The sequence below is a fragment of the Dermacentor albipictus genome, chromosome 10, assembly GCF_038994185.2.
Source record: "Dermacentor albipictus isolate Rhodes 1998 colony chromosome 10, USDA_Dalb.pri_finalv2, whole genome shotgun sequence".
In the NCBI taxonomy this organism is placed as follows: domain Eukaryota; kingdom Metazoa; phylum Arthropoda; class Arachnida; order Ixodida; family Ixodidae; genus Dermacentor; species Dermacentor albipictus.
The window spans coordinates 47,974,700-47,998,426 of NC_091830.1; the positions used below are offsets into that span (position 1 = coordinate 47,974,700).

Below are 23,727 nucleotides of genomic sequence, written 5' to 3' on the forward strand. Positions count from 1 at the left end.
GGCTCTCGACAGTCACCCAATTAAGCACAGTCATTCACTCGTTTGCTTCTGTCCTTGACAAGGCTGGCCAAGTGGATGTGATATTTTTGGATTTTCAAAAAGCATTTGATGTAGTTCCTCACGACAAATTAATTTGTAAATTAGAATTCCTTGGTCTTCCTGCCTTTATCCTGTCCTGGGTCTCAGCTTACTTGACGCGTCGCACACAGTACGTAGTGATTGATGGGCAGCAGTCCGATTCTCTTTCTGTAACCTCTGGCGTGCCTCAAGGCAGCGTCCTTGGCCCGCTACTATTTCTTATTTACTGTAACGACATAGTAGATGTAATAGAGGCCCCTGTCAATATTCGTCTGTTCGCAGACGATTGTATCATTTTTAACGATATTAATACAGTTCATGATCAACTATCTCTTCATTTAGCCTTAAACAACATTCTTGAGTGGAGCAACAAGTGGGGAATGAAACTTAACTCAGATAAATCTGTGCTTCTACGTATAACAAACAAAAAACTACCCCTAAAGTTTTCTTATTCTATTGGCCAAGATCCCTTGGCGGAAGTGAGCGAGTACAAGTATCTTGGAATTACAATTACTAACAACCTAAATTGGAATAGCCATATTGCTGCTACCACCTCCACTGCTTTCAGAAAGCTATGTCTACTTCGCCATAAGCTGAAACATGCATCCCATGAAGTGAAATCCTTAGCCTACACCACATTTATTCGACCCAAATTGGAATACTCGTGCGTTATTTGGGACCCGTTTACAAAAACCAACATTTATGCCCTTGAAAGGATACAGAGAAGAGCCATACGTTTTATTTTTTCCAAATACGGCCGAGAAGAGTCTGTTTCTGAATTACTGCGTACAAATGGCTTTCACACCCTTCAAACGAGGAGAAAAATAATACGCCTGCAGTTCCTCTACTCCTTGATAAACCGTAAATTTTCTTTAGATCCTAGTCCATACATAACACTCTCCGCATCCAGGAAAACCCGTCATTCTCACCCCCTCACTCTCTCCCCTTACGTTGCCAGGACAAACCTCTTTAAATTTTCATTCTTTCCTCAAACCATAGAAGAATGGAACCTCATCCCTTTCCATCATCTCAACTCACCTGAGTCAATCCAAACTCATATTATTAATATTTCCTAACTAACATTGCTGTTTCGTGTTATATTTCATTTCTTGAATTTCATATTTTTTGCAATTCTACCTTTTATACATGTACTTTTATTTGTTACCATGCCCCTCCTGCTTGGGCCACATGGCCTGCAGTATGCTGTAAATAAATAAATAAATAAATTAGGGTGTATTAAGGTAGATTGGGACTATTAAGCAAGATTAAGCTCGATTAAGGTGCATGAATAAGGATTAAGGTGGATAAAGGAGGATTAAGGCGGAATATGATGGATTAGAGTTAATAAAGGAGGATCAAGACCGTATAAGGTAGGCTATGGTGCATTACGGGCGATGTAGGTTGATTAGGTTGTATTAAGGTGGATTGGGAGTAATAAGCTAGATTAAGGTGGATGAAAAAGCATTATGGTGAATTAGGGTGGGCTAAGGTGAATTAGGGTTCATTGAATATTAAGACAGATTAGTCTACCATAATCCTCCTATTGCACATTAATCCACCGAATCCACATTCATCGAACTTAATCCTCCTTCATTCACTTAATCCACCATAAACCACGAAAATCCTCCTTAATGCATTCTAATCTACCTTCATCGACCTTGATCTACTCTGACCCTCCTTAATGCACGTTAATCCTCCTTATTCAACCCTAATGCTTCCTCATTCACTTCAATCCACCGCAATCCACTATAATCCACTTTAATTCACCATAATCCACCCGAATCCACATTCATCTACCTTAGTCCACCCTAATCCTCCTTAGTCCACCCTAATCCTCTTTTATTCCTTTTAACCAACTCTGATCCACTATAATCGTCCTTAATGCATCTCAACGCACCTTCATCCACCCTAATCCACCTTCATCGACCTTAATCCAACCTAGTCCTCGTTTATGTGCCTTCATCCACGTTCATTCACACTAATGCACCTTCATCGACTTTAATCCACCTTAATCCTCCTTAATACACCCAAATTCATCTTATTCTAATCACTAATCAATCATAACTTTGCTAATCATATTCATCTCTTATACGCGGCTGCACATGCTTTGGTTCACTTCCCACCTTTTTTCGGTCACGTGATATTTTCTGTAGCTCAAAACGAGACCTTGAAACAGGTTTAGGTTTTTCGCTTAATAAGCCACACACGAAGGGGTGTGTCACAAGCAATACTAGATCAGACGCACGAAGTAAAGCATCTGATCATGTGGCAGAAAAATTGTCTGGAGTATAGAAGTCGCCTCAAAGCTCCCTTTACATCGGTATACCCCGTTTATACGGCTTTAAGAAAAAACCAACCTCCTCATAAACGTTGCCTCCAGCATCATCGATGCTGTTATTAGCACTTCTCAAAATTTTCAACCACACTGGAGCGCGCAACTGGCCCAAAATAACACGCGTCCATAGAATCCTGCGGCCCGTCCGCAGGATGGATGGATGGATGAAAAACTTTATTATGGATGAAAAACTTTATGAGCCTAGGAGGAAAAGCGTGCCGTGTGCAGCCGGCGGGCTAGGAGAATCGAGGAGGAAAGCGCCATGAGGAGGAGAGTGTCGCTACTTTCAATTTATTAAGGGGCTTTAGGTGGTTCATGGGGCTTAGCGCCATCTGTATGTGGAGGGAACACTTCCGGTGGAAGAAAAAATAATGTGACGCCATATCCGTTAAAAACAAAAGTGACGTATCTTTTTTTTCGAAGGCGCGAATTTCGTTTTCTTGCCTGCCTTTAGAGCTATATATTCAGATCCCCCGCCATTGGACTCAATGGGCGTTTCGAGCTTTCAGCGTAGAATGCGATGCAGAAAAAGGCCAGTGGTGCGGTTGTTGAAATCGCACCCCTGCACAGAACATACTTTCTTTGGAAGCCGACGAAACCTTTAGGTGTAGAGGGCTGATCCTATCGTCGGATGCCAAGCCCATCGGCCCGCGCAGTCGCACGAAATCTACTCCGCCATTATCTCGGGGTCGTAACTCGCTGTACTTTTGACTGAACAGGTTAAGAAGCGATGAAGCTACTCGCGTCACCAAATTCCGACGAACGTCGGCAAACAAAACAGCACAACGTGTGAGGGGAGCGCATTTAAACAGGTGAACTTTACGAGGTCGCGTTCCTGCACATTTGAAGAGCTGAATTGCATTGCGAGTGATAGCGGCATCAACGCCCTCTGTAATGATGGCCGCTGAAAAAAAAATTATTTATCAATATTAATAAAATAAAATAAACTTGTATTTTCTTAACTCATCGCGAATGTATAAAATTAATCAGGAGTTTTATTTTCGTTGAATGAATCTAACTGTGTTTCGCTTGAATTAAAGAACGCTTTTTTCTTTCCCAATGTTTGCTCCCTCCAACCATAGGCGCGCTTCAATCGCAGCTCCCATAACCACCCTTGCTGATGTCGGTGACAATTTTTACTGAACCGGTCTTCACCCAAAGCTTCGCTGCCTATTTGTATCGACCTTGAAGAATGCGTTTATTCCAGTGAGGAGAAAAGAAATACATCAGGGCACACTTACAGCGTTAGGCGCGGAGTGGCGCCAGCGGTCATAACCATATGAAACCTTCACTGAATACCGAAACAGGATATCACAATAGCCGCTTACCCAGCAGAGCAAAGTGCTAAACCGATGTGACACGTTCTGCTGCATAAATTTGAATACGGTGACGCTACCATCGGCCAACATTTTGCATTTGCTAATGCTTGTACTTAGTAATCCGAATACTGTCCTTCGTTTTCCTCGCAGGGTCGCCATCTGCAACATTGGAGAAGAGATCAAGAATCCGTCGCAGACGATTCCACGTGCACTGATCCTGAGTTCTCTTGTGATCACTGCTCTCTACATTTTTACCAACCTGGCTTACTTCGTCGTTCTGGAACCAGCTACGATTGCCTCCGCCGATGCCACAGCTCTCAACTTCGCTGAGGAAGCTTGGGGTACGGCTGGGGCCCTGGTAATACCCATCTTGGCGACTGTCAGTACCTTTGGAACGCTGTCGGCAGGTTTCTTCAGTCACAGTCGTCTCGGCTTCGCGGCATCTAGAAGGGGACACCTGCCTTCTTTCCTGTCGCTTATTTCCATCAAGTCATCAGTTCCAGTGCTCGCTCTTCTTTCTAGAGGAATATTGGCAGTAGCATTCGCCATGGTAGGTTCTGTCGAATCAATAGTCGACAGTATTTTGCTGGTCTCAAGCTTCTTCAACCTCTTTACACCCCTCGCTCAGATCAGGCTGCGATTTACTATGAAGGACGTCCCAAGGGCTGTCACGGTACCATACATTCTCATCTTCCTTAATTTCGCTCTAAACCTCGCCATTGTTGCGATCAATCTGTGGCAGACTACCGATTACGTCATGTTGATTGTATTGGGGGCCGTTTTGCTCGCGGGAGCTGTAGCGTACGTCGTATTTCATGTGAACCAATGCGTCTTTCCTGGTACGCAAATTCTGACGCAGTTCCTGCAGAAACTTTTGCTGTGCGAGACCTGTGACAAGAACATTATGAATGAGCACCGGCCTCAGTAGACACAACGTGATGGGCAGCAGTCTTCTGACTGTGGGGAGCAAGACAGCAGCGCTCCATCACTCAGGTTCAACGACGTTGTATGTAGAGCTCGTTGACTTATGAAAAACAATTATTTAGGCATCGTGCGCAGCCCCAACCACGAGTTTGAGGAATACAGTGTCAAAAACAATGCTTGAGTAGCGTAAAACTACTTCGTTTAATCACCTCACCAACTCGTGTCTACAGGCATTTTCAGTTTGTAGGTGGCTTCGCCGAACTACTTTTGTATTGGGAAAAACGGGCACGCTTCGTAAAGGATATACGTCTTCCTCTTACATGCAAGATATTCGTCATACATTCTTAGAGCTCTATGAGCCGAATATATGCAGGTGGTGCTGTCGCGTTCTGCCAACATCACAATTTCTGCATTAAGCGTAAGATGGCGCAGTGCGGCCATGTGACCTGCAAGAAAAGATTTTGTAAAGAAAGCAAGCCAATTTTAGTCTCATATTTGTACCTTTTTTGTTTACTGTTTCTGACCCTTTCAATAGTGTCACTGACGTTATCTGTCAGTGGTATTTCCCGGATTGTATAGAGCAAACTTATTAGCTGGTTCACCCCAGCTACGTATATTCAGCTATTGACTGCACCTTTCGAGTAGTTAGATGCTCTGACGCTGTTGTAACAGATCATACAAGTGCAGGTAATCATGATAAATAGAAGACCGTAGAAGCGACAATACACCTGGCAGTACGGGACATATCCATGAGTCCACTCTACTATATATATATATATATATATATATATATATATATATATATATATATACTGCACTTTGCAAGCAAGCGGGCTGTATTCGTGCTCTCTTGCAGGTCCGCCTGCCGCATGGCGACATTGGCCAAATCGAGGAGCAGAACCCGCTGAAGGGTGCCGTGTTTACGAAGCGCCTTTTTTTCTGCCACGTTTACATTGGAAGCTTCTATTCATATTATAAATCACTGGCACAGCGCTCGTACACACCAGTGCCAAGCAAATATAATGAAAAATATTTGCATAGCAAACCCTCGTTCACTACCCGTATGCCCAGGTAATATATTACAGTTCGTCATTTCGTTAAGGTAGACGCTTTAAAATTCCTAACTTGTGGTTAACTTTATGGCTGCAGTTCAACTAGTCCAGAGATTTAGGGGGGGGGGGGGGGGTGCGTTACAAAGAAGGTAACTTCCTGGCACCATCCATCGCTAATTTTGTTCGCGTGTTGTGAAGTGGATCAACTAAAGCGGGCCGATTACCTCAGTCATCCAAAACTCTACGCAAGTAAAAGTTGAACGTTTTTGTTTTTATTCCCATATTCAGTACAGGAAAAAGACTGACCTCCACGCAGTGCGAAAGCGTCAAACTGCAGAAACATTTTTCGTTCACAACTGAAATTTGTGCACAAGGAGCTAACACAGATCATAGAAAATTCAAACCAATGCGAAGATTAACCGTCACAGGCTGGCCACGCGGAACTTGCATATCACGTATCTTATAACGGTGACACAATTTGTGGCTTAGAGAAGGAAGGTAGAGTGCAATACATGTATTTTATTGACAGTATGAGAAGTACGAGGACCCACAGAATTTTGAACTGGCTCCATGCATCTGCATGAACAGGAAGTAGCCTATAATTGCTCTCATTTGAACTACATGCCCAATGAGGGAGCACACTTCTATAACGCTTACAAGCGCATATAATCTGCCTGTCATCATACTTTGCATCATATACATATATACAGAAAAGCACAGCGAGTATTGGGACACTGTTTTGACACAACAGCAACGTAAGGAACCAACAATTTACAAAAAAAAGCTTAATAGCACTCTTGATCGTGAGGGGAATTGCCAGTTCGCACTTATTTAGCAGTAAATACTCTATACTCGTATTACTATTTAAAAAAAGAAAGGTTAATAGCACTCTTGATCGTGAGGGGAATTACCAGTTCGCACTTATTTAGCAGTAAATACTCTATACTCGTATTACTATTTAAAAAAATAAAGCTTAATAGCACACTTGATCGTGAGGGGAATTACCAGTTCGCACTTATTTAGCAGTAAATATTCTATACTCGTATTACTATTATTATTAAATACATTTTTAGCGGCGAAACAAATAACATTGCGCCTCGTCTATAATAGAGGTGCTCAAAAACTTGCACGCACCGAAGCTGTGCCTAAGGCAAGGTAACGGAGCGGTAAGGTAACGGTGTGGTACCGTCTATGCTCCAAAATTCCGATAAAATAGAGGCCTTCAAACTTCTTCAGTACGATATCTTAGTAATGGTGCATCAAAACGCCACAAGAAATTACGTGCGTGCATCCTTTTCTCGTCGTTGCTCTTCAAATTTGATAAACCATCACGGCTTTTTTTTTTCTTTACTTTAGCCTTCGCCGTATCTGTCGACGAGGAGTGCACAAAATGTATCGCCGAACAAACACGCACTCTAGCCTTTCAATAAAAGTATTTCACCGACAGCGTGCAGATAGGCTGCCGCCATAACGAATGGGTCGAACGACACTGCTCCTATGTCAGTCCAGTGAGACTCGCACAGAACTGGTTTACTCATGCAATATGAATACGTGCACAGCAAATAAAGTGAAATACTTGCGCTTACCAGCTGCCATTAGGAAACCTGAAAAACTTCGCAGAAATAGGATTTCCCGGTGTTAGAACACCACAGAGCCGCGTAATACATGTGATGCCTCGTTTTAGCGACCTTCGTCTAATGCTTGTTTGACCTGGTTCCCTGCGTCTTTTGTTCGTTGCACGTCTGATAGACCTTCTCTGTCTTATCTTTCCCATCTTCATACTTGGAACGACAACCGAAGCAGAAGACCAAGCGCGATTCGATATTTGATATCGCTCAGCGAGTGGCAAGGGTGAGCGGAGGTAAGCTCGACGGACACACGTAGGCTACTTCCCGCGCTTCACCCGATTAAAAAAAAATAGTAATTTAGGATATCTGGCACTCGCCTGGAGAGCGCATGTTCCTTGAAACCGAAACTAGCACTCGCCTTTCGGGGGTTGACTGTACTTCGAAAAATACATTGTGGCGAATTGTGAATAAAATGTCTGACATTTTTATGTATGCGTATTACTTGCATTCAACAATGGTAGGTGTTCATTTGACCATCACTGAGTACAATTCCTGTTTACATGCGCATCCTAATTTGTGCGGAAATTTTGGGACGTCTCGCCACAGAGACTGCAAGCTTTTAAAGCGGACAATTCTTTGGCTCATTCTAGGCATTTTGCGGTAGGCTGGTCAATTTCATTATCCCCTCATTTTGGGACTCTGTAATGGAAGCAAAAGGCATGGCCGACCGGGCCACCAGACCTCCGCCTTCGAGCACAGTAGCTCAAAGTTCGAACCATTACGCCACGATCTCCCGTATACCGCCCTCGTATCAAAGCCGACTAGCTCTTTGACACGTTTGGCGCATGCGCCATATGCCAGTTTCCAGTGTTGGTGTTGACCACTCGTGCTTTGGCACGCTGTGTTAGACTCGACCGCCTTCGGGACCGGCCCACGTTCTCAGTATTCTCCTTGCAGCAGCTAATGTTACGTCGAAATGGTGCGACGTCGCTGGGGCTTCATGATCGGCCCATGTTTATCAGGTTTCAACAGTTCTACGCCGGCGTAAAAACGCAATCGTCGTTTCAAGATAAACAACGTTTCATACACACAGTTACGTGCAATTACTTAACACTTCGTCGCGTATTACGTCGCAGTCCACGTGTGTTAAGCTTACGCCCGTTCAATATCTATAAATATACCCCAAAGTCCGCGTGCCGTGTAAATTTACTTCTAATGCACGCAGTAAAACATCAAGTCGTAGCCGTCATACGATAGTCGTCACCGCGGGTCTGCTCACACATAGGCACGCTTGCGTCACACAGACGCAACTACTTGATGAACACAAACGCGTTGGTCTACCTGGTAAATCTGTGCGAAACCACAAATAGTGCTAAATGGCCGGCTGCCCTGTGCTTCGCGCAACATCGCTTCCTACAGTCCTACGGTGTAGGGTACAAGTGCGATGTGTTGTTCCCCCCCCCCCCCCCCCCCGCTAAACAGAGAAAACTTTCGTTCTATCACCGGGAATACTCTGCATAAAGTTCAACGAATCAAATTTATTTATCTGCACCGACGTTGCAGCACTTTTTCGTGAGACGCCGTGTGGAACATTGCATAAACAGCTGTTCACGTCAACGCATTCACGGCGCTGCGGTGATCAGTCGTTCGAAGTCACCTGTCAAGGGGAACAGAGTGATAAAACTAAAGTGCCCTTAATGTAGCATATGTTTCACGCCACACAATACTTTCTAAGAATACAGAATTTTAAAAATGGCCTGTGGCACATTGGGCAATTCAATTCCTGGAATGGAGTTGCTTAAATAGGCAGACAATATAGCTCAATGGGCGCACGATCATTTCCTAGATAGTCCGGCCCCATAAGTCGAAATGCATATTGATTAAATGAAAATTCAGTAACAATGTACTTAAATAATTATTTTAGGGTGCATACAGCAAATAACGAAATGTAGCAGGTGAGCTTGCAAAGCATATGTGTTTGGAAAAAATTCTAATGATGGCATCGGTTTCGGGATCTGCACCGTCAAACCTGCAGCAGAACTGTACTGCAGTCCTACTTGCTTTTTTTAACAAAACGCCCTGTTATGCCCTGAACGACAAAAGTGATAGGAAAGGCAATCTTTTTTCTTCACATGCTTCGGGAGGGACTATCTCGATACTGGTGTCATAATGAAAATTATTTCGCGTATGCATCTGGAGAACTCACCGGCAACAGTTCGTAAATGAAGATATCAGTTGCCAACGAATTATTTGACCTAATTAGTGAACGGTCGTTCATTGGCACAGCATGAATTTCCACTAGTCGCGCAAGTAATGACAGCAGGCTGAAATTTTAAAGGTTTGAAACTTTCAACCAACCCCCACAAAGAGAGCACCGCTCTCAGTACTGTTTGCACAATAAATTTGCTTTTCTTATTGACGATAACACCGCCATTATGCTGTAACCGTTTTCAAATAACAACACTCCCACTGATCGTATACTTTCTCAGATATATGGCGCATCCTTCGTCCCTTTCGTCAACCGGAGGCGCAGCACTACCGGTGCAGAAATTCAGAGAGCAGGGGTGCTATGCAGGATGCGCCGAGTTTGGCGAAACTCGGGATCTTCACGAGCTCTGGCGACACCCGAAGATGAAAGCACGAATGGTATCGAGACACAGTTTATCTTTCGACAAGCCTCCAGTTTCATTGGTTTATCTGGATTCACTCTGGCTGGCTATCATTCCTTGGGCGTTGCCTTCTGGGCGGTCGACAAACTGGGGCTCACGTGATCATACCGTCGGCGCATGGTCGTGCCTTCTTTCACTTGTTTGTCGTTCCATCAAGTGCATTAAATACACAAGCGAGTTATAAAGCAAACGCATTTAGTACAATATTATTACTTAGTTTAACGTGGTTTAGAAGCATTTTAAAGCTTAAACATGTACACCGAATGCGCATTAGACTAATTTGTAATTTAGTGCGCTTCGCATTATACCACGAGGGGACGCTCTGGTGGCGTCATCACATCCATTCACCGGGCGAGCATGGCGGCTAAGCATCAGAGGCGCACAGTGTAAACAAACTAGTACAACGAGCTTGCAGTGTGCGTAGTGATCAGGCTCGACGATGACCACTATTTCTTGGATAGTTCTGTTCCTCCGTGAGCAATCTTTCCGTGCACCCCGAGAGACTGCCAATAGCTTCGGCGATTTTGCAGATCGCAACGCGCACCTACTGTTCACGGCGCAGTGCTGAAGGAACAACTTGTCCGGTGCTGCTTCTGCGAGTGCGCTGAGTTCCTCCACTCTGCGTGACTGCGAGCGTCATGAATATTACATAGTGTGGGCAAAAGGTAGACATCCTATATAGCTATGATGCGACAAGGAGGTGGTACCGACGATGGATCTCGCTACCAACACAGTGAAGGCGACATCGACAAACTGCAGATAAGTATATTTCTACTGTTTCATATTTGGCCTAATAAGAGTGCATGGATTAAGTCACTTTCGTAGTAACGAACTGAATGTCCAGCAGTTTAAAGAAGGCAGTGAGAACCAATGAGTGCTCGTGCTTTTACATGCAAGTGGGCCCGCGAAAATACGGAAAAGATGAAGGTAACCTTCACTAACTTGGTGAGATACCAGAAATTCATGAGTGACATTAAGTCCGCAAAATTTATGGAAGAGTATCTTTATCCAGGTGAAATATCAATAGCAGGTACTGATATAAAGCAGAAAACTTATATAAAATTTTCATGGGTTGAACAGCACATGGAAGGCATTACCGAATTGTGATCGCCACGTTACCGATATCCTTGAAAAAAGTTTAGAGCCATTGCACTCTACCGGTTATGCAATATGAGACATAAACCTGGAGGTTAACAAAGAAACTTGAGATGTCAAGGACTGTGCAGAAAGCGAAGTAACAAAAATTGTTGGAGATACCTTTAAAGCAGGAAGACAGTGGCGTAGTAAACCGTGGCAACTGATATGCTATTTGAGACAAAGAAAAAAAAAAGGAATCGGCAAGCAGGCCATGCACGTATTCGATGACTTGGTGCCAATTCATAACAGGTGATTACATAAGCGTGTCAGAATGGATGTCAAGGAGAGAGAACTACACTTGAGGATTGTAGAAAATTGCGTAATGGGCCAAAAATATGATGTTTGTAGGCATAGGATGCAATCAGCTGGTATAAGACGGGATTGTAGGGTGAGGCATTTGTTTTGAAGCGAACAAAAATAGGTTTGTAGCGCTGACAGTGGAGACTCGTGGAGGTGCGGGGCCACCTCAGCTGCTGGCGCACTAATCAACATGACAATTGGCTCTGAAAAAGAAAACCCCAGTTATGAAAAATAAAGCAACGTTGTCCCAACACATTGTTCTATTATGCATACTACACTAAAGGCTTCCACAGCTAAGGGCACTTAGTACTACTAGTGCAACGAGCATTTTTCTTTGTAAATATTGGTTTGTATGCGGCTGATTCATTCCAATACACTTTTTTGCAGGAAAACATTCTGCTGCTGGAGGCACTCAACCGCCTGGTGGCAGTAGGCGAGCGCCAGGCACGTGCTCTTGAGAGTGTGGCAGAGGTCCAGAGAGCTGCTCTGCAACAGTAGTATCGGTGCCCTCACTGCTCTCCTGTTGAGCCCACAGAAGGCACCTTATAAAGGAGCTTTCAGTTTATTATTTTGTTTATTATTCAAGAACATTAATAACATTATTGCAGTAAACATTGTGCTGTGCATATTAGGAGATTTGTAACATGCACTTGGTGTCCCTTCAAAATAGGCAGAAACGTAAGACAACCTGTGCCACTCTTGGACCGTGTAAATAAAAAATACACTAATGCAGCATACACGTCATTGTGCTGTTTGTTCTTTTTATGTGCAAGAATACAGTGCGTGTTGATTAGCCACAAGATGAACAGTGTGTGTAATTCACAATGAAGACAGGAAACAGCAGGAGCTTAATAATGCTATCACCTATAGTCTGTGCATATGACTTCAACACTCCCCGATTCAAATGTACCATTACATGCATGTTCGATACCACATATTCTTTAACATTGTCTTATAATCGCATGTACTATATTTCACACATCATAGCACACTTCTGATGTATCCATTTCATAGGCCAAATAATTGTACACTTTGTACTTTTCTGTTGTATGAAAAGCAGCATCCTTTACAGTCGGATAAAACTTCAGAAGACAGGAGAGGCCCGGCCAGATGACCAAAGCGCAGCAGCTGATTGTCTCCACGTCTAAAGAAATAGTCCCTCTCCACGAGCAGGTATTAGTCTGTCCGGCGGCACGATGTCAGTCTAGAGTGGGCGCCCATTGGTGCAGGTTTGTGTTCACCTGCCTTAAAGTGTAGTTTCCGCAGCCTCATAAAGTTGTATCCGACTATAAAAACACGTAATGCCTTGCACCAGTAGCATAGACTTCTGCAACTTGATAGCACACAGTGCAGGAGCAGAAATCTATAAAGGCATCCAAGCAAAGCTGGCTGGCCACACTTCCATTATGAGGCGCTGTAAAAATGGTCTCGCCAAATATTCCCATGACGTCCTTGAAAAAGAGGTGGTGTTTGGCACTTCTTTAGAATCAAAAACAGATTACAGTGAATGTTGTGTAGCACGTCAAAACAAACTGAGCTTGGTTATCTGCACAGCATGTAATGGGAGGTTGTGCTTCATATAGGAAACAAACTGCTCTGTCCAGTACAGTATTGAGGCCGGTATGGCACCTATTATGTCAACGGTGTCTATATACAAATTACACTTTTCACAGGCCATTGATTTCACCATTATTTTTGTATGATGGTTGTTTCAGTCAGTGCTTGTATTACATGAGCAGGTGGATTTGAAAGCAAAGCTTTGTTTGCAAACCTTCCAACTTCCATAATTGTGTGGCAAGGCACTGGCATGTTGTCGAATAGCTCACACTTCCTCGGTCCTGCAGCAAAGAAGCCCAATGCTCTATTCGAAGTTGGATCGCACAACAATTCAGCGGCACACAAAGAAGAGTAACACACACACCAAAGCATTCTGCTGGTGTATTTCTCTTCTTTGTGTCCTGTCGAATTGTTGTGCAATTAAGCTTCAAGCTTCTATACCAATACACCCAGTCTTCAACCTCACCAATGCTCTAGTTATTAGGCCACAATGGTGCACATCTTTGGAATTTCCCAGCACAATTTAGCTCTCCGAAAAATCACAAATGTTAAATTTTGCAGCACAGGTGTATGTATGCTAGTGCCATATTCTTTACCACTAAACTCGCAGGAATCAAAGGGGCAAGCAATAACCAGCCTTGCTGTTGCCGTTACCATTATTATCATGGCACCAATGAAAAGACAGTGCCACGTTTCAGTAAAGGGGGTACCGGAGGGAAAGGTGTGATAGCGAAGGCTTACAATAAATATAACAGTTACGAGACATGTTCAATGCCAATACATGCCGCATGTCGCTCAGCCTACTTTGGCATCGCGGCAAGCGTTTACTCGTTTGAGCATATCACGTTTTGTGTAATCATTGCTCTAAAGCTGTACAAATGGTCTATCTGCTCTGCAATTTTTATTTTTAATCATAGTGGGTTAAAGATCCAATTTTCATTCGCATCTGCGCCACATTTCTCCCGATATGTAATTTTGCCTTGGTGGTTCATGACATCTTCACGTACAGAGAGTTCTGCAGAGCATTCGATGTGCATTGTTCTACGGCTTAAGAATCAGAGCCGCATTATGAGACGAAAACATACAATTTATCCATCCAGATTAGCGCCGCCCCCCCACCCCCCCAAAAAAAGAAGATACACTGAACCTCTGGCACATGCATCGACAGTGAACAGAGCAAACAATCTGAGGTATTTTCTTCATGCAAGCCAACACACTAAGATTCTCAATGCATTTTCATTTCGCCACAAATGCATAGGCACAACCGGCTTGGCGCAACATCCACATTTCGCGCTGCAACAAATTGTGCAATGCCTCGCTGTTTCATAGTGCGGCCGATAGATTACGCATGCCCAAAATTCAGCATTGTGCATACTAACTTCACCAATGAAGAACCCCAAAAGTTCTTTATGAGATTAGGATTCATAGGTTACTTCACACAATTTGGGATATCCATTTATGTATTTATGCTTAATTAACCTCTTTCCCAAGTGAGCCATTTGGAAGGCACCCTGACAGACAAGTATAACAATCGGCAAAAAGTCATCAACCAGCGAAAAAGTCAGTATCATAAGCAGCCGCATGTGAGATGTCGCTAACACAAAATTTAAGTCGGCTACACAGAAGTGATAAACTTGGCAATATGGCGTGTCTAAACATTGCTTCAATGTTAATCACAGTAACGCTGACATTGAAGGCACCATAATTCCTACGTACACTCCGTCCACACACCCGACTACGTTCGTAATGTTCCCACGAAGTAGGTAGCATTCTTTTATATATGTCCGCTCAGCCGCAGTATTCTGGAAAGCTAGCCACCGCTTACGCACTGCCGCATCGATAAGCGCGTCAGACACATCTCTGACACAGTGGCTAACAGTAGTTTGATGGCGTCCAATGTAACGCTCGGCGCCGACGTTTCCCTGAAAATTCCCAGTCCCGTAGAAACGGAGGGCACAGATGACTTGCTCCACGACATTGAGCGAATGAAGCCCGCCACACTGTCTCCGCAGACGAGAGTCTTCGCCTAGCTCGTCACACAGCCAGCGCACTGATGTCTTCGACAGGTGAAGATGACGCAGAAACTCCCCGTCGGTCATGTAGGTGAACGGGTCCGGACGGTCATACTGACGCTTGCTGCCTCTGGATGCAATGAAACAGGCTGCTGCTGCCGCCGCCATGCTCCCGAGTTGAACTCAGAGGGGGTTTCGCGATGTACGAGTTTAGCACGAGTTCGCCTGTCAATCAAAACCAGAAGTCACGCCCCGCGCGAGGCATGTAACTCTTGCGCGCGCACCCACTACAGTCGGGCCACGCCCAACTTATCTTCCGGCAACAGCGACGCGGTGTCGAGCTTAGAGGCATCAACAATCTTGACCGCCGACATAAAAAATTGGAGGACGCTTAAGCTTCGCCTTCAAGAGTGGAACGCGACAGCGTTCCCGTCGACCCGCCAAGGGGTGTAAGACAATGGGCCACAGGGCAGACATCACTTACGGGGCGCCCCGCATCGGATGCGGTGAGCGTCGAGCCATATGGTCGAGCAACGCGGCGTTCGGCGCAGCAACGAAACGTGCGCCTCAGCAAGCGGAACGAACCAAAGAACTCGGTATCTCGGAGGGGGAAATGATGCATGCCAGCCAAACGTCGTGATCGGCACGGGCAGAGAGATAGACAGATAGTGATCTAAAGAAAGGAAGGACGCTTGATTCTGCAGACGGAGCAAGGCGAAGCGTTGTCAGGGGAGAGAGAGTCCGGGCAACCACCCCCCTCGCTGCGGTCCTTCCACAGCTCCAATGCGCGCGTGGCGCGCCATCTGTCGAGGCAGCGCCCTACATGGAGAGGAGGGGGTCTTCTGTGTTTGCCGCAAGATGGCTCTGCGTGTGCGGAAAGCGCAGAAGAAATGCAGCGGAAACGCACTTCGCTACTCGTGTAATTGCGACTTCTGTAAGTTACATGTTCATAATTACCGATATACACTGCAGTATAACTTTCCACGGCTCGTTTCGAAGGCAACACCGCATTCACTAGAGGCGCGTTTGTACCGCTTGGAAGCATCAAACTCGTGGCTGAGTGGTAGCGTCTCCGTCTCACACTGCGGAGACCCTGGTTCGATTCCCACCCAGCCGATCTTGGAAGTTGCTTTTTATTTATGAAGTGCCTGCCGTGATTTATCGCTCACGGTCAACACCGTGGACGCCGACACCCGACGCCGACGACACCGGCTTTTCTACGACACGAGCTCCTTAACGCTATGGCGTTAAAACACGCACAACGCACTGTCATCGGTCATGTACTGAGCACCACTATCAAAAACAAAGCGTTGACTGCCACTGGTTTATGCACACATTTTCTCGGGCTGAGATGGCCGCACAACACGGTTTCATTGCCTGCATTGTGGCGCGTTAGCGCACAGTAAATAATTATCGGCACGTCACTGTAGCTGCTTGCAAGGCGTCGATGCGCCGATTGGGACGACGATGCTGAGGAGTGCGTATTGCAGCAGTCGTTTGAGATGGCTGCTCTGTCATCGGTGATGAAACGGAGCCACAGCGTCGTTAACACGATCAGCGTCCGAGAATCGCTCGCTCCTCTAGACCCAGTGCAATGGCATTTCCTCATCACAAGCACTGCGCACTCAACAGTTCCAACACCTCTCTCCGTTCGAAATCTGATTTCATAACTGCACACAAGAGCCCTCACCTGCCAAAATGCGAGTGCTGCGGTGTCGTTACGATATCCATCTGCGATCGCTGCTGGCTCCAGCAGAGGTAATCCGCAAGCACCTTCGACTGCACAACACATTCATATACTGCGTACGTGCGCTCAGAGGCACCTTCACTGGGCAAGCGATGACAAGCGATGAATTGTGTCGCTGGAGAAGCACGCACTTTTCGCAATGTATCACAGAGGCTTCGCGCACAAAGATAAACTGGTACGTTTTCACTGAACTGCGTCACTACGCACTCTAAAATAACATACCGCCATTTCAGATACTAAACAGATACTAACAGAAATAAACAGAAACAGATACTAAAAGAAATAAAAATGTTCGTTATTCTATTTGTTGTATTTTAACGTATTCATTTGAGTGAAAGTGTAGGTGCAAGAATGCGCCGCATGTAGTCTGTTCGCATTTGATGGAGGATAGAAAGATAGCGCCCGAAAGAAGAGGCACGCCCTTGACGCGCCCGGGAAAGGCGTGGCAAGCGGCTCACGGAAAGTGTGCAGACCGACAGCGAAACAGTCACGGTATTGCTAAGTTGCGATAATCCGTTGATAACTATACGCGGCGCTGGCGCGTTTCGTTGTGCAGCCTTCTGCGCTTGAAACGTGGAAGCAGCGTGCCGCAGAGGGTGCGCTCATGTTGTCATACGCGGTTTTTTGTCTACATATTTTTTTGCGTGCACCTTCGGCGCGTTTCGGGCTATCTCCGTTCACTGACTGCCGTCGAGCAAACTCGGGTAAAACTCGGGTGAACGAGAAACTCGGCGCATCCTGCATAGCACCCCAGAAAAAACAAAACATGCAGCTTTGCGGCAAAACGAAGGACATACGCGCAGCCGCTTGTGTGTCCCGCCGTTTCATTGGCCGCCCATGCCAGTCAGAAAAGCTGTGAATCCCGAGGACATCGGACCGGGGAGTTCCACATCTCCCTTTCCCTAACGCTCGCCAAACTTGAATTCTTGTATTAATGAAACACGCACACGCAGGACGCGCAGTCTTTAACACACGTCAAAAATAGCTGGTTGTACATCGAGCAATGAGCTGATCAAGTTGGCGCGTTGTGGGCACTCGAGAAGCGCTGCACAGGGAAAAAAAATGGTGGATCGGAAAGGTAAGTTCAATGATTTCCCCTGTCGTTGTTTTCATGACTGCGTACGAACGATGTCAAAGTGCGAAATTCCCTTCATAAAACCCGCAGCTAGAACTTTCGGCCTACACGAATCTAGACAACGCATGCCAAAGAAACTGTCCACACATGTTATCTACTTGCTGTTTAATGTCCTGTGTAAATTTTACATGGAAGATATTGAAGTTAATATACAAAAGACGAATACATTGGCGTTTCGTCGTTCAGAAACGCACGCTATATGCACACCTAATCTTCTGTGCTTGTGAATCCAAATTTATGAATGCTAATGTTGTGACAGAATCGTGCGTGCCTTAGATGAAACCTACTGTACTGTACGGCCGTTGTTACACTACCGACACTACACTTGTCAAGTGCGATTATATGTTCTTCGTACTAACAAAAGAAAAACAAGAACGTACCTTATCTTAAGCTCTATGCTAGGAATTTGTTAATGCAAACATCTTGGCTACCCGATGATAAAAGAACAAATAACTCATATTTTCGGGATTCGACAACACAGGACGTACGCTTGGCCGTCTCAGAAGGGACATGGGCCTCTTCAGTGCAACGGCTGTGGTCGTCGGAACCTGTGTCGGTAAGCGCCAGACGAAAACAAACTTATCTCTTCTATTTTCATCACAAGAAAGAAATTTGAAGCGCAATTCGTGTACCTTTTGCACGAAGTTGTTTATGGATAGTATTCACGATGGCATGAATAAGTTTTCGGAAAGCTTGAGCAGATTCGAGGATGCGTTTTAAATAATCCCAAATATCCGAATGATGATGCTGCTCATGTCAGTCGGAAATTTCGCGGAACATTTAGATGAACCGCTTGTACTGGCGTGGAAAAACATTATTCTAGTGAATGCAATGTCAAGACGTGGGTGACGAAGCCTGGTTCAGCCTATGGGCGTTACATAATATGCAAAATGTTGCCACCGAGCCGATTCACTAAAATTACACGGAGGAGTGCTAGCTCCCTCTCGCTCGCAAAAACGACTAAGGTTTTAAAAAAGAAACACAAGTGAACACTCTGGCATACTTTGCTCTAAACCTCATCTGCCCAGGCAATTGGGAAGCCAGCGCAAATGATGTAATTAAATTCCGAGCTTTTGCGTGCCAAAACCATGATATGATTATGGGTGACTTCGGAATAACTTGCACCGCCTGAGGTGCTCTAACGTCGACCTAAATCTTATTAGGCCAGCATCGGTGCACTGCGGCCCCATTGAAGTGAGGTCCCGGCTGCTGGGATCAAACCCGGGCCACCAAGCTCGGCAATGCCGTACCTAACGGAATACAGTGGCGCATGAAGCCGGCATAGGAAAACGTTAGGGGCCATTAAAAACGTCAGCTCTATTCGGTCCCATAGTGAACCGATAACAGCGCGACCAGGCGAGGGTGAGACGAATGAGCAAGAACACATGCGCTGACTACAGCTACTTTTGTTTCATGACGGGCACGAAATATATAGCATACACAGGACGGACCAAAATAAAGAAACACATAAAAGAAATCCCGCGCTGGCCGCTTAGTCGCAGCTGTTTACTGCTCTACACATGCACACCAAAAATCGCTTCTCTCGTTCAGTCAGCGTCGGAAACTATAGTTAAACGAGCCTCATCCTGTTCACTTTTGCTGCTCCGACTCTAAAGCTAGTCGGCTTGTCAAATGAGCGGCTAAGCACTGCCGTACTGTGAAAATGCGGTGCGCACTGACAGCCCCGGCAACGCAGTCCCCAAACGCCCGGAAATGGTTGAGTGATAGCGCCGTTTTATTCTTTGATTTAGGCAGCTGCCAGTTCGACCTATATGTGCAGGGGAACAAAATAAACTACATTCACTGTGCGTTGAACAGAACGTCTCCGGAGCTGCGGTAGTGAAAGCGACCACCATCGCTTTTTCTTCCTTGTTTACTCGCGCGCAAAGACCCGGCAGACTCTCAGGAGCAGAGAGGACCACCCGGAGGCCCACTTTCTTACATGTCTTGCTGAAATTTTCCGAAATTCGATGCAAGTAAGGTACATTTTCAAAATTTTTTTGGCAATTTAGGACGTACAGTTGCATTCCGTATTGCGATCATGCACCGCTTCAGCGAACCTCCTGCCATGAAGTCAGTAGGGGAGCAGGATAGCCAATTTCGAGTATTTGTTTAGCCTGCTCTAGCAGGTTGTTTTACACAGGGTTCTCACAACACTTTCAGGGCATTGTCAAAGCAAGACGAAATGAATGCTCATTTCACCTACTTAGAATTGGCGGATCCGAAATAGGGCGCAGGCTTGTTACCTCTCACCTCCTACACCCAGCATGTATGCTGGGTGGAAAAATGCAGCCCGAAACCTAAAAAAATCTGCTGAAGCCTTCAGCAGTAACATCATACGTTAATTCTAAAGAATTAAGGCACTCAGAAAACATAGCCATTGTTTTAAAATTATTATTATTATTATTATTATTATTATTATTATTATTATTATTATTATTATTATTATTATTATTATTATTATTATTATTATTATTATTATTATTATTATTATTATTATTATTATTATTATTACATGTGTGTACATACAAGCACACAAAGAAAGCAGCTTCTTTCTTTAAATAAGTGACGCAAAATCAAAGGCCCATTCGTGTTTAAAATAATTTAATATTACTAAAATCATGGACAAACCTAAATATACCGACAACTCCCATGCTATTCGGTCCATTGTAAACAAAGTTTCTCCAAGAGCGAGTAAAGCCTATTTGAAAGGTCTGTCCTGTCTCAGTTTTTTGCCGCAGTTCAAGAAGATGCCATGCCACAGTAGTTCATGGCCGTTAGACAAAGAAGGCCCAACGCTTTCCACTGTCTTCTTAATAATTTCGTAGTGGCACACTGCCACAATATAACAACTATGAGGTTAGCATAGCGACATGTTATCGTACATGTTAGCGTACATGTTATAGTAGCCCCATATACAGGGTCGCAGGATTAACTGGACACAAGAAATGTTTTGTATGTGATGCGCAACCTTAAAACTTGAGCAAACTAGACTTCGCCACGCCCTGCCTCCTGTCTTTTGGACATTTGGGGAACGTGTATGTGGTCGCAGCTCACGTACGAAGTCATAGCGAACGAAACTATCCTGCTTCCTCGAATGCTTTCCTGTTACAACAGTGACAAACAAATCAGCGGCCTTCGGCAAAATAAGCACTATTAGGTCGGTAGATTCATTGATAACAATATTTCCACGACCCCCCCCCCCTTCCCACGCTATCAATTACAAAGCTTATTGTAAACAGTACGCCCAGATAAAAGGCTACGCTTATTACTACTAGTGCGCTGTTTGTCGTATAATGAGCCCGCCTCAAACCCTAGGAACACTGCACAGTGGCTTCTGCGCACACTTGAACTCGGGCAGCTTAGCGCTTAAGGTAATGCTCTAGTGCTAAAATTTCAGCTAAATGGTGACGTGTCACAGTATATTCATGCATGCGGCTTGCTAAAATGCTTTCAGCAATCCATCTCCCGAAGGGTTAGCGTTTTGTTTAGATCAGTAAAAACAAGGCCTCATACGGCAAAAACAGGTGGCCCTGAAATTTTCATTTAATATCTGATGAGTTTATAAGGACCGCAGATATCCCAAATATTCAAGAATGCACTACAACACAAACCCTCGCCTTAAACGAGAATTACTTTCCCACCCTTCATTCATATCCCCTCTTATTGACCATCGTTATAAAGTGTTTGTTCCTAGTTGTCACACTAAGGAACACTTTCATTCTTTCATCCGTGAAACTTGTAGCGATTGAACCACTTGCCCACCTCCATTGTATTTATTACGGACCCCAGTAACTTTCAAAATGCGCTTGAATATGTTACCTAATATTTGCTCTGTGTTTTTTTATTTTACATTTATTGTTCTCACTCCCTTCTATAACGCCCTATAGGACCCTGAAGGTATTCAAAAAATAAATATATAAATAAATACTCGTCGTGGTGAGCACTTGGCCGTTCGATGAAGTGCCAGCAACATGTGATTACTTTCAGTAGGACTCTAACAACAACTTATATAACCATGTAAGTGCAATCATTACCAGAAATGTGCAACTTTAAGAGATGTTTGTTAAAAAACAAAGTTTAAGAATACCACCTTCTGCGACTCACCACATTTATCGGCTTAAAACAAGGTTTGGGACACAGTAACTACGAGACCAGTTTTTGTACTTGAAATAGGGTGTCATAAACTTGGCCCTACAGAATGCATTCTGAAATTTTGCTAGGGCAGTAGCATAATCAGTCTGTATCCAAAGTGGTGGTGCGCGAAAAGGTTTTTTTTTCCATAGGGGTCATTAGAGTTCGGGATATAACAGCGTAAGCTATTATGGCGGTGATAGCTGTGACAGACGCGGGCGCGGTGTATACCGCCAACCGAAACGGCTATTGCAATGATCCCATAACAGCTCACGCTGTAAAAATTTAAGGCAGTAATTACATACTCTGGCCCCAATGTGATCAATGACATGTCTAGTGGATGCATGCCTCCTCGATTAGTAGACTTTAACGATGCAACTTCGAAGAAGCCCCTCTTGGGCCTGCATTCTTTTGTATATATGGGAGCAGCAATATTATAGATTGTTACGAAGGCCACAAGATATGCTCCCTTGTAGACTAAAGCAGTTTTATTATTTTGTGCAACACTTCAGGCGCTGGAATTTTCATCACTCCAAGCATTGTCTTTATGGACGCTGGATCCGTAGGCGTGGATCTCTTGGTATGGATTGCTGCAGGAATAGCGTCTTTCATTCGTAAGTTTACTAAACGCGCAAACTTTGTGACCGATTGCCTACCACGTTTCAGTGCAACAGGAATGAGTCTTTGATATGAAAATTCATTCAGGACATACACATGGCGCCTTTAATTACGCAACACGCTTTACTGAAGCAGGAAATGCGTTTTGGTTTCGTAAATGCAGCGAGAGTTAAGAAAAACAGGGATCACATTATGTGACAAAACTAAGTGCATGTTGTTTGATCGTGTTGTTAAAACCCCTAGTAAATTTTAGCTCTGACTAATAAATTCTTATTGCAATCATAAATTACATCTAAATAATGAATAAAAAGTAACAATCTAAAATATTATTTCTCGTTCTAATTTTCAAGATGTCAACCCGACGGTTGTACAGAACAAGCCTTAAAATAATGTTTCCAGAAAGTTGCACATCGCACGCTTACATTTTCCCAGCATATAAAGAAAGCCCGCGAAATAAGAAAAAATTTCATGTTACTGTAACAGGTCATGTTACATCCGTGTGCATGGAATGTCAGCGCCATAAGATATTCTATTTGCGAAAGCAAGTTCTTCATCTCAGGCCAGTCGTTCAGGGCAGCGTATTTCCTTGACCTTGATAAGCAATATTCACTCGGAATTTTTCATTCGTCACGCGAAGAAGACACGTGCTGTTATCGCCACCGCTCGGCCCAGTAGCAGAAGAACAGCTTGCTTTCCCGCTTACGCCGTTTCATGGAGCTGCTATTCTGTGCGCGCGAGTGAGCAGCCACATGGCACTTTTCACATTTCGCGAGCTTTCTTTATTTGTCGGAAGAAGTAAACATGCGATACGTACCTTGTTTTGGAAACCCTCGTTTTCACGTCTCTTAGAATTTTCTACAACCGTTTTAATCAAATGTGACAATAAATACAACAATTAAAAAGTTTGATAAATACGTTTAGTCATTATTCAATGTCAGGAACTTAAAAGTTATTGGCGGTTTCGCTGCAAGCTTGTAAACAACATGCACTTATTTTTATTCGTGAAAGAATAATCCATGACTTTTTTACTCATTCAAGATAGCTCGAACAAGTTATCTGTGCACAAAAGGCGACCATCTACATACCCGGACTGCGGCTATTGTCCCGCAGTTGTTTGACCACTTTTGTTGTGTTTCAGGTAT

The 23,727-nt window shown here is 44.4% G+C and overlaps 2 protein-coding genes across 3 annotated transcripts in view; one reads left to right on the forward strand and one right to left on the reverse strand.

Annotated features, from left to right (window-relative positions):
- The window catches only part of LOC139051035 (b(0,+)-type amino acid transporter 1-like), a 228,778-nt gene that overhangs the window by 127,291 nt on the left and 77,760 nt on the right, over nt 1–23,727 (reverse strand). The window contains exon 1 of one of the 2 annotated variants that reach the window (XM_070528064.1): nt 7,295–7,422. The exons of the other annotated variant lie outside the window; for it this stretch is intronic. Coding sequence (XP_070384165.1) covers nt 7,295–7,304 — 10 coding nt within the window. The 5' untranslated portion in view covers nt 7,305–7,422. Of the gene's footprint in view, nt 1–7,294; nt 7,423–23,727 lie in introns of those variants that run through there. 2 annotated transcript variants of the gene reach the window in all.
- Nucleotides 17,642–23,727, forward strand: part of LOC139050679 (b(0,+)-type amino acid transporter 1-like) — a 51,820-nt gene continuing 45,734 nt past the window's right edge. Inside the window, exons 1-3 of the mRNA XM_070527280.1 lie at nt 17,642–17,776; nt 18,315–18,389; nt 22,480–22,581. Coding sequence (XP_070383381.1) covers nt 17,761–17,776; nt 18,315–18,389; nt 22,480–22,581 — 193 coding nt within the window. The 5' untranslated portion in view covers nt 17,642–17,760. The remainder of the gene's footprint in view (nt 17,777–18,314; nt 18,390–22,479; nt 22,582–23,727) is intronic.